Source organism: Tachypleus tridentatus, chromosome 7 (assembly GCF_004210375.1).
Source record: "Tachypleus tridentatus isolate NWPU-2018 chromosome 7, ASM421037v1, whole genome shotgun sequence".
Classification (NCBI taxonomy): domain Eukaryota; kingdom Metazoa; phylum Arthropoda; class Merostomata; order Xiphosura; family Limulidae; genus Tachypleus; species Tachypleus tridentatus.
Window position 1 is genome coordinate 152,823,061 of NC_134831.1, and position 12,182 is coordinate 152,835,242.

Genomic DNA, 12,182 nt, shown 5'->3' on the forward strand with positions numbered 1-12,182 from the left:
GCATCACATAGAATACCATTAGCGATGAAAAACAATCCTTGTATAGCTTCATAGAACACTCTTCTGTATGTGTCTGCTTTGATTGATTGTTTGGAATTAAGCACAAAATTGTCTGTGCTCTGCTCACCACGGGTATCGAAATCCGATTTCTAGCTGTATGAGTACGCAGACATACTCCTGCGCCACTGGGAGGCATGTGTCTGAAACTCTACAATACAAACAGTCCTGATACAGTTTCCCTATGTAATGTTTGGGTGAAAATTCGTGTAAAACGTTTATCAACTTAATTGTTATCACGTCTTATTTTTAAAAGAATCGTCGGTTTTGTGTTATTATTGCTAGTGACTATTTTCGAAACGATATAAGTGAATACCATATCGACGTTTTAGATAAATCGATAGCATGTGATATGATACATCTTCTGATGCCTGAGTTTCCTGTATGAATTATTGACATCTCTTACTGATTCAATAACAAATTTGTTTAAAAAAACTTTGCAGGTAAGTAACTATTCTAAATGAAAGTGTGTCCGAAACTTTCTACTTTCCATCCATTTCTTCAGGAAACTTACCTGTCGTTTAAGGTTTGACGCTTGGTTTAGCCAGACGCGAGAGCTCTGTAATTATCTAAATTCTCTTGAGTCATTGTTTGTGGAACGCTAATGCTATTGTTCCCAAGAGACTGCCCTCGTGACAAGGAATATGATCTGGCAGCAAAGTGTCTGTCAAATTAAAATAAGTGTTCCCAAATGAGCAAGAGAGTCTCTAAATGTTTAATTTTATAACAGATTGGGAGGCTATTAAAGATAGATAAATTGGTAAAGGGAGAAGTGAGTGTCCGAGTGAAGATTTCACTTCAATATTGTTTAGTAAGTGATGTAATGGTAGTTTGTTTTGAGATTCCCTTTAACCTACAGAGTAATCCTGTATTTTTATAAGGATTTCAAACAAAAAAAATGCAGTATTGACATTACTAATACGTTCTGGTGAATTATTCAGCCACAATGCTGTTTATAGCACTTAAAATTAAATGTGAAGCCTAATCTGTCATCGAATTTATCACTCGTTCACCATTCATGTAATATACACTCAACCACTGTAAGAAGCCTAGTCTTTGTAAATATACTTAATATTCCGAAAATTTGTTAATATCGAAGTCTAAGGAGAAAGGAGTTGCAGTTCAATCTACACTTTGATCAACATGTGTTATTGGTTTATACTAGTTAATGTGAACGAAAGTTAACCAAGGAGAGAGAATTTGGACGCATATCACTGTAACGAGTATCATATTCGTAATCTGCCATCTTTTGGCTAAAGAAAGAACTAACGTAACTTCGATATAATTTCACATTAACACATGTTTTACCAGATTAAGCTAGCTAGTTTGTGAATAGTTTTATGGTTATATTTATTTAATTTTGTCAATGAGTGTTGTTATTTCTTAACACAAATCTACGCAAGGTTGTCTGCTGTAACACCTAACACCAAATATTGGGATGTTCTAATTAAGTAGTGAGATTTGTCCGTTATTCTTATAACACATCCATGAGTTAAAGAGCGAAGCGCGTTTTTGCAGAAGCAGGACACGAATCATGGACCCTCGGACACATAATCTAGCGCCCTAACAACCAGGCTTGGCATCCTGTTTGTGAAAAAGAGATTAACGAATTTCTAACTTCGCAATGCAATTCATTTAGCTGACAATAAAATCATTTATAATGTGTTATTAAGGTATTATTTATGTCACATGAAAATGTTTCTTAACGGTATAAGCTATGAATTTCTATTTTACTAAACGTAAATGTATAAATTTTACAAGAAAATAAGTATTATTTTTTATTTATAACGTTAAATCTAGCAGTTTATAGTTCCTTCATGGGAAACAAGTTTGACGAAACGTCACAAGAAACTGATAAGTTTAAACACCTGTTGTTGTTGTGTGTTGTTGTTTTTTTGGGGAAGGGGGGTTTCAGCTGACACTTAAGAGTGTTAGACACATGATGTTGTACAACAATGAATGATAATCAACATAATACTGTGTATTTGTATTACATACGATATGTACTGCATGGCAAGTATAATCTGTATTCTTTTGTAATAACACATCTAGTACAAACGGTCATGATTAAGCCGAGAGAGTTGCCAAGTGATTGGTATGCCGGACTGCGTGCCGGGGGATCCTGGACGTTCCGTTGCTGGACATTCTCCACTTTCAATTTGGGGCACATTAATAATATGACAGTCAATCCTGTTATTCCATTTAAAGGGTCGTATGAAGTCCTTGTAACGATTAATACTGCTGACCATCTGGTTAGTAATTAAATATTGTGGATAACCTTCAGAGGAATATTAACCTCACGTTTGCGTAATGTGCGGCCCGGCATGGCCAAGCGCGTTAAGGCGTACTACTCATAATCTTAGGGTCGCGGGTTTGCATCCCCGTCGCGCCAAACGTGCTCGCCCTTTCAGCCGTGGGGGCGTTATAAGTGACGGTCAATCCCACTATTCGTTGGTGAAAGAGTAGCCCAAGAGTTGGCGGTGGGTGGTGATGACTAGCTGCCTTCCCTCTAGTCTTACACTGCTAAATTAGGGACGGCTAGCACAGGTAGCCCTCGAGTAGCTTTGTGCGAAATTCCAAAACAAACAAACAAAACAAGCCTAATGTGCTGTTCATGTTTCTCCATCTCATAAATGTGAAACTTCATTTGTGCATGTTGCAGCTTAACAGCTCCTGTTTGGCAGATTAATAGTAACAACAGGAGTTAAACAGGATTGTGTGATTTTTGTTGTTACAGAGATTTGATTCTTGCTCTTTCAGGTTCTTTTCCACACCAGATTATTCTGGCTAATGGTTTCGGATTGTTGCAGGTTGCTAGGAAGAGGATCCATGTTTGTCTTTTCCCATCGCCAGTTTACACAACTTTTAGATGTTGAACAATCTTGGAAAGCCGATCTTTTACTGGACATCGGTGCTGGAGATGGTGCGGTAACGGAAGTTATGAGTCGTCACTTCCGTTCTGTTCATGTTACTGAACTTTCTCCGATCATGAGAAGAGTTTTAGCAGGGAAAGGTTATAAGTAAGAAATTTGTGTGCTTTCAAACTAACAGCTAAGTTTACTTGGGCTACATAATAATTCAGATTTTTATTATTTTTCTGTGCGTTTGTGATTTACCTTATAAATTTTATTTTTGACAATGTATTATATGACTATTTGAGCAAGTAGATGATTTTACCTTATTTTAATATATACTGACCATTACAACAAAGGCTATACCATAAAAAAATGTACGATTTGTTTTTGAAGAAAATATACTCTGTTTGGTGAGTAATTTTTTTTATACAATGGCTACTAGTTTGTTGTGGACTTCGCGCAAAGCTACACGAGGGCTATCTGCGCTAGCCGTCCTTAATTTAGCAGTGTAAGACTAGAGGGAAGGCAGCTAGTCATCACCATCCACCGCCAACTCTTTTACCAATGAATAGGGCCCGGCATGGCCTAGCGCGTAAGGCTCTGCGCTACTCTTTACCAACGAATAGTGGGTCGTCACATTATACACCCACACGGCTGGGAGGGCGAGCATGTTTAGCCGATGTGGGTGTATAATGTGACGGTCGCAATCCCGCTATTCGTTGGTAAAAGATTGGTAAAAGAGTTGGCGGTGGATGGTGATGACTAGCTGCCTTCCCTCTAGTCTTACACTGCTAAATTAGGGACGGCTAGCACAGATAGCCCTCGAGTAGCTTTGTGCGAAATTCCCAAACAAACAAAACCAATGAATAGTGGGATTGACCGAAACTTATAATGCCCCCACGACTGAAAAGATAAGCATGTTTGGTGTGACGGGGATTCGACCCTCGGATTACGAGTCGAGTTCCTTAACCACCTGGCCATGCTGGACTAAACATAAAAGGCAGAAAATGTATATATTTTCGCCGTACAGACAGATATCACGAGGCAAGTATGAAAACTGATAAATATCGAGTGAAGCTATCTAATTTAAAATGTTGACTAATCTACAACATCAAAAGAGACAAAGAGGACAACACAGGTTTGTAATAAATGCGTTAAAGCTACAGCAGGTTGCCAATAACATCTCACGGTTAAAACAGCCTGTAAAGTTTTGGCTTGTAATGAAATATCAATTGACAGGAAGCATATTTTAATAAATTCCAACCAATCTGATTTTACATTAGAACACGTGTTTGCTAGATTCATGGTTTAATTATATAATAATAAATCCAAAGCCCAGCATACAGAAACGCGGATGAATGGCAATCATCAAGAGTTGGCGGTGGGTGGTGATGACTAGCTGCTTTCCCTCTAGTCTTGCACTGCTAAATTAAGGACGGCTAGCGCAGATAGCCCTCGTGTAGCTTTGCGCGAAATTCAAAACAAACCAAACCTTTTATGTTCACTATGTGTAGTTGTTTTTTGTCTTCTCTCCGATATTTAAAAGTTATTGTTATTAATTGTTAAAATGTGGTGTTTTGGTGAAACTATAAAGAAACTAAACATTTACAGTTTACATAAATTTAATAGTCGCATTGTTTTGACTATCTTAGGCTCAAATCCTTTTAGAATTGTGGAAGTACTACATACAGAAATTTAAGTAGTGATTGTAACTATTTGTACATAAAATATGCTTATTTTAATTGCAGTTATTGGAAATTCCAGCTTAAACTGTTTTGACTTAGTGTACTGAAAACATAGCATTATGCATGGCGAATGAAATTGATTTATTCGTAAAAATATATTAATGTTGTAAATACAAACAGTTTTATTATAAGCACAAATTAAGTAACGAAGAACAAAAGCATATTTGTAAAATTATGAAGTTAATTACACTCTAGTTTCGATGTATCACGTGCGTCATTTTTAAGTGTACTCTTGAAAATGACTCAGGTGATGCGTCAAAACTAGCAGGGAAATTAAACTTCATATTTTTGTAAATTTGTGTTTGTTCTTCTTTACGTAATTTGTGCGAATAAAGCTGTTAACCTTTATGAAGTGTAGACAACACAAAGTACTACTTGATTATATATTGATGTTGTAGTCATCACACAAATGTCTGTACGTGTCTTTGAAACGATTTCACCAATTTTTTGGGAACTGGAATTTACGCAGATGTTCTCTTAGATTCTTTTTCCTGATGCTACTTAAAATCACAAGTTTGAAGACACAGGACGAAGGAGCTGCGACACTTACAATAAAATTATATCTGAAAAAGCAACTCTTAATACTTATTCAAAGTCAGATTACATGAAGAATATCGGACGATTTATAATTTACTAGAATGACGTGTTTGCGGGTTTTCTCAATTTTTTTTAGAAAACACTGTTGACGTAAACTATACTGTTTAAAAGGGGTGTTATGATACACCTTTAATAAAAGGATGTGTCACAAAAAAACACCACTTGAGGCTGTTTTAGAAAATTACTACAGCATTTTAGGAGTGGAGTTATCTAAGAAACTGTATCTTTGATATTTTGGTGAAATTGAAACGGTGATGACATATGGCAGAAGAGGAGACGTGTGAAAGCGCAGACGGATTTTGTGCTTAAATCAAGTTTTTCAGCATTCTGGTAACAGCTTAAGTCTGCCATCATCGCTCAACCGTCAAAATTTAGACCCGATTTTTCTATCCTAGAAAAATAATTTACATCCATCCAGGGAAATGGGTTGGATCTACTGCTATTCATAATTTCTCTTTTAATATGCTGTGCATCCATTGGTCGCGAACAATTTGATACTTTCACGACAAATCTTTGTCCTGGTCAGATGCTCTTAATGGGGCCGTGCTGTTTTATGTCTCTTTCTAAATGACTCTTTAATGCATGCTATTCCAAGTGGTGCTAATCCTAAATGTACTACACCATGGTTGAACTTCAATATGCCTTTACGTGTGTATGGTGTAAGAGTGTTTTACTACGGTGTATATCTTTCGATTTTCTTATATGATTCCCATAACGTCGTATAAAACCAAAAAGCCTGTACCCTGTTTCTGCTTAGGAGAAGCCTTCGATACGTGTGTATCAGAAACGTGTATGAGGATGTATTGATATTGGTATAATGGGTTGGATGGGCTAAGAGAAGGAGGAAAGTAGTTATGACTGAGACAAGGGAACTATTTACTGTTTATATTAAGTCGATGCTGCAGGGTTTTTCAAAACGTCAACAACTGTTCACGTATTGTGTAAGTATACAAGAAAAACGGTATCTATAGGATCCGAAACGAGACTTATCTTTTATAGTACCTAGTTTCAATACAGTATCCGACACAAGACTGGTATATCTTATAGCATTAGTTTCAATACTGTATGTATAGTATCAGAAACAAGACTGGTATATCTTATAGCATTAGTTTCAATACTGTATGTATAGTATCAGAAACAAGACAGGTATATCTTATAGCATTAGTTTCAATACTGTATGTATAGTATCAGAAACAAGACTGGTATATCTTATAGAATTAGTTTCAATACTGTATGTATAGTATCAAAAACAAGACTGGTATATCTTATAGCATTAGTTTCAATACTGTATGTATAGTATCAGAAACAAGACTGGTATATCTTATAGCATTAGTTTCAATACTGTATGTATAGTATCAGAAGCAAGACTGGAATTTCTTATAGCATAAGTTTCAATACTGTATTATATATCAGAAACAACACGATTTCCTGGAAAATACATCCATCAGTGATTTTCACACAAACATAAACGCACAAATAAGAGTATTGCTTTTATTATTAATTTTTATTAAAATTATGTTTACTGGATAAAATATTTAAAATTTCTGGTCAAAGCCCGTGTTTCATAGAACTGCCTCTAAAAACACGCATTTTCATTTGACTTAATTCGTTATTTTGTGTTGAACAATCTACAGCATGGTCAATGTTTTTCATATATGTTGTCATTAAAACTGAATACTTTAATTTAGAAATAATTTGTGCTTTAATCTTCTAATTATATGCATATTTTGTCTTTTGGGGGTTAAATATTTGAAAAGGTTAGACATATTTTTAGCTAAAAAGAGAAAATTTATTAACGCTAGTCACAAACTCGTACTGTTTCCGCATATTTTTGACTAATAATTGTCCCCCGGTGGGACAACGATAAGTCTACTAACGTACAACGCTAAATTCCAGAGTATGATTCCCAACAGTGGTCACAGCAGACGGGCCAATCCAAACTGATACAGTGTCTCCTGGTGGCTCAGTGGTAAGTTTGAGGGCTCCTGTCGCTGAAAATCGGTTTTGATATTTGCTGCAACAAACAAATTCGATACTGTAATTTATAAATGATTATTGAAATCATTGAATAATTGTTTGCAGATATTTTTAGCTGAAAAATTGTAAAATAATTTTAAGAAAATCGTGTTTCGATCCTCTCTGTGAAGATACAGCGGTTTGATGTGCTTGAGAGCTTGTATTTGGAAAACATAAATAAAAAATTTAACTGAGATAAATTTCGCTGCATACGTTGCGTGCCACTAGCGGTTCGTGGTTCGATGTAATGATCATATTTGTTCTTGTTGTTTTTAAGCAGCACGTTTCAGCTTTAAAGCTGTTTATCTCGAGGACACGCTCTTGATTGAGAGATTGGGCATCATTCGCTTTTAAAGTAAGTTATCAGAAATCTATACGCGTTGTTACTGAACATTTTTTTAACTGGAGAAACTCGTGTAGGGTATTTAAACTTATATTTGGTATTTTTTTTAGTTCTTTCAAAAATTACTTTTGAAGGCAAAGTAGCTGATTAGTTTTGTTCAACGTTATAGGTACGAACGTTTAGTTGGTTGTTATTTAATGGGGTGTTACTTGAGAATTAGCTGTTGAAATTATTATTGCTGTTTAACGTTATTTCAGTTACGCAACCAGTCTAGTGTAAAAACTTTATAAGATAGCCATGCTTTGTGAATTTCGTACTAAACGACCGCTGTTTTGTAATAAAAATAAAAGTCTTATCGTGTAACCCGATACTTTTTTTCTTAGTTTTTCATTCATTTGTCATTCGGGTTTTGCACACACACAGTGTTCTACGACTTGGAAATAAACGATTCGAAAAACGTTCATTACTGGCCCGGCATGGTCAGATGGTTAAGACACTTGGCTCGTAATCTGATGGTCGCAGATTCTAATCCCCGTCACATCAAACATGCTCGCCCTTTCAGCCATTGGGGCATTATAATGTTACGGGCAGTCCCAGTATTCGTTGGTAAAAGAGTAGCCCAAGAGTTTGCGGTGGGACGTGATGGCTAGCTGCCTTCCCTCTATTCTTACGCTGCTAAATTATGAACGGCTAGAGCAGATAGCCTTCTTGCAGCTTTGTGCGAAATTTAAAACAAACAAAAAAACATAAAACATTCGGAGCATATTTATGTAACTGAAAAGTGTTGGGTATTTTAGAATTGAATTCATTTTTTTACAGTGTTACAGTATAGGCGACATCACAATTGTATGTGAAATATATTACGTTAACCACTTGGAGGGTCTGTATCAGTTAAGCCTTGATTTATACCAACATATCATGAATAAACACGTCAGTTCTTGGTGTAAAATGTCTTTGTTTAGGCGGGACAGTTGCAAACTAGTTTTTAATACCGTCAGATCAAGCACATTGTTATCTTACATTACCACACGCAGTTCACGTGATTCAACTCAAACTTACAGCTTTTAGTGTATTTATTTGTGGTCATTAGTATCCTACGTATGACCAATGTTTTTCCTTATAAGACGACTACTTTCAAATATATGCTTTGGCATATTTTTTGATCGCGTCAGCGTCGAGGGATGCTTAGTGTGTGTGTATATATGTATATATATAGTTTCTAAAAAATGGTGCATCCTGTAATTGATTTCACGTTATTTGCAGACTAATTTGTGATGACGAGAAAACCACTTGAAATAAAAATGTATCTCAGAACGGCTGGTATGGGTATTAACACTCTTATTGACAAACAGAGAAAACGTTTCGACCTTCATAGGTCATCTTCAGGATATATACAGTTTACACTTGAATATAATGTAAGTAGACCTTCTTGAACTTGATTCACGTTCCCTTCAGTGACTGTATTCATATTTATGTGTTGTTTATGGGTGTTAGAGTCCTTGATGCTCACAAATGGATGGAGAAGAAAGAGCTGTATGATGTTATCTCCTGCTTGAACGTGTTAGATCGCTGTGACCGCCCTCTTGCGTTATTGGAGAATATGAAAAATAGTCTGAAGACTGGTACAGGAAGGTTAATTTTAGCTATTGTGTTACCTGTGAAGCAATATGTGGAATCAGGTAAATGATTCACTTTTTAAAACTCGTACATTAGGTTACTTTTTGATCTGCTCGTATAAAGTCGGTTACCGTTTGATCTGTTATGGATTAGGCCTAGTGCTAGTATAAAGTCGGTTACCGTTTGATCTGTTATGGATTAGGCCTAGTGCTAGTATAAAGTCGGTTACTGTTCGATCTGTTGTGGGTTAGAGGTAGTGCCAGTATTGAGTCGCATTAAAAAAAAAAAAAGCAAACGCTGTAAGGTAAACAAAGCAGTGTACAAATAAAAAAGGTATGAAAAGTTGGTGAACATTTCTGCTAATCAACCATTCTGGTGTTTTAGACAGTTTTGTTCATTATTTTACAGCACATGTATAATTAGATTTACAAGTGATATCAGCTTATATTGTAAGACGTTTCGAACTTCTAAATTTGTAATATTATTTTCCAGGAATAAGAGAAATCCAAAAGTTAAATAAACCTAGGTTTATAGCCAGTCAGTAAGCGATGAACACTGTATATAATTATATACCATCTTTCATGTATCATTACTCAAAAAATGTATTAAACTCTGATTCATGGAAAATTTCATTGTTACCTTTTCATGTCTTTCATTGGAATGGATTTGTCTACAGTAAAATAACACGGGTCGTCTAGTGTTTGACCCAACAGTATTAATGGCTGTTGAAAGGACATATCAGTTCAATCGTATTTTAATAACACATAGTTTTATAATGATTGTGTATAAAGTTCCCCTGATGCTTGAGAAAAACGTAGTTTTATTGCACATCATCAAAAAATAAATAAATGCTTGAAAGCCTATTTAATTCCTAGTTTCCTACAACAAGGTAACCACTTGACAATTCTTTCAATGCTATTAAAAGTTTGAAGAGATGTCCCACTGTCTGTGCCTCTCATAACCCAATCAGTTCATTCTTTTTTTCCTCGTTAAACTTGTTCTTGTCTTTGCTTAGTTTGAAGTGTATCTAGATGAGAGCATAAAAATCGTTTCAACTCCAAAGGATCCTGGCAAATGAGATAAGCTGGAGAACGTCGTTAGTTTATCCGGAAATATGTTTAAACTAAAATTCTTATTGGTTCTTGTTATAAATTTCAAGAAGCAGTTGATCATATTGATTGCATCGAGAAAGCTTTGAAAAGATTATTTGGGCGAGATGTTTCACCTGAAACTAAGCTTTTGTGATAGCTAGTTTGTCAGTTTATTCCGTTAAAACACGAAATAATTATTCTAACTCCGTGGATTAGTACTAATGTCAATGAGTACGAATTTTTCTGACGTGAATGTATTACGTCACGAGTTATGGCGCTTCTTCAGCCGTTGATTTATTCATTGCTTCAGTATCAAAACTGGTCGCGTGTTCGAATCCCCGTCACACCAAATATGCTCGCCCTTTCAGCCGTGGGGACGTTATAATGTGACGGTCGATCCCACTATTCGTTGGTAAAAGAGTAGCCCAAGAGTTGGCGGTGGGTGGTGATGATTAGCTGTCTTTCCCCTAGTCTTACCCTACTAAATTAGGGACCGACTAGCGCAAATAACCTTTTTGTAGCTTTGCGCGAAATTCAAAAACAGACAATCATTGTTTAGATGTTCTGTTATTAACTGATAACGAAAATTCCTTGTTTTTATACGTAATAAGAATTTACTGTTTTAATGTCTTTCGATGTTTTTTAGCGTTAAATTACAAAATATAAATGATATTACGCTTTAGAAAATATATTACTATATATTATTTTAGTCAAAACAAGTGTAAATTTTTTTCAAATTGCGATAGTTAAATCCCTGAAATCAGATATTTTGCAATATTGGTTTCAAGTAAAGAAAAAGTGTTGAGATTTAGTTCACCAAAACGTTTAACTGCTTTAGTCATTATGTGTTCAACATATTTGTAATTGGAAATTGTGTTAAAATCGCTGATTAAAATTGTAAAACTTGACACCACTGAAATTAAAGAATGTTATTTATTAAACTTTGTGTTGCTAATATCTTTTTTTACTGTTATTTACCCAGTTATAATTATTTTGCTTTTCGTTTTTCCTAGGAAAACCTGATAACAAACCAACGGAGATTTTGCCAGTAGAGGGCAATACCTTCGAGGTCCAAGTGTCAAATTTGTACCTGAATGTCATAGCTCCTGCAGGTTTTGAAATTGTCAAATGGTCTCGAGTGCCCTATTTGTGTGAGGGAGACTTGGAGCAATCTTATTATTGGTTGGACGATGTTGTGTTTGTTCTAAAGTTGAAAGAAGATCAGCTACTATAGACAAATATCACTTGCGGAGGATCATAATTCACGGACCACTGTAAAAGTTTTGTAATTTTGTTAACATTTATAAAAGCCAAATTATGTGCAGAAATGCTATATGTTTGTGCAGTCAAATTCTTTGTATTCTATCTCTTGAAATTGACAATATATTTTGTAAGCCCATATGGAAATATTACATGATTTCTATTGTATAATCATTAGTAAAGATTTGCTTCAGTAATGACCACTGTAAACGTTGTTGACTTCTACCGCTCCAAGAACTAAGTGCCTTTTTTATTCATTATACAGCTGTTAATAGACCTTGGTGATGGGTTGTATAGAAAGTATTAATAAAACATTTGTCACCCTCGAATTAGTTTTCTTCATTTTTTTATTGATAACCGAAATTATACTGTATTTTAGTACTGAAATAACTAAAGTGTTGAAAAAGTGACTTTTTTCTTTTACAGACGAGTTGTTTAGGAATATGGTTAATATGACCATATTTTGAAATTGAAAAATAAGTACATCATGTAGTTGTACACTAACATTTTCTGATGCAAAAAATTAGGGGAACGAAATTTCAAACTTTGTCGAAAGCTGAAATCGTGATACGTAGCAGCGTGGACTTTGTAACTCTGTTAC

General features: G+C 35.2%; 1 protein-coding gene across 9 annotated transcripts in view; it reads left to right on the forward strand.

Moving 5' to 3' along the window:
* Positions 1 to 11,910, forward strand: part of LOC143256924 (protein-L-histidine N-pros-methyltransferase) — a 169,049-nt gene extending 157,139 nt beyond the window's left edge. For 7 of the 9 annotated variants that reach the window (XM_076514803.1, XM_076514807.1, XM_076514804.1 and 4 more), the window contains 3 exons: positions 2,818 to 3,077; positions 9,108 to 9,292; positions 11,335 to 11,910. In XM_076514803.1, the coding sequence (XP_076370918.1) occupies positions 2,818 to 3,077; positions 9,108 to 9,292; positions 11,335 to 11,555 (666 nt within the window). In that variant the 3' untranslated portion in view covers positions 11,556 to 11,910. The remainder of the gene's footprint in view (positions 1 to 2,817; positions 3,078 to 9,107; positions 9,293 to 11,334) is intronic. The other 2 variants (XM_076514810.1, XM_076514811.1) reach the window with 1 other exon arrangement.
* Positions 11,911 to 12,182: the final 272 nt, after the last annotated feature.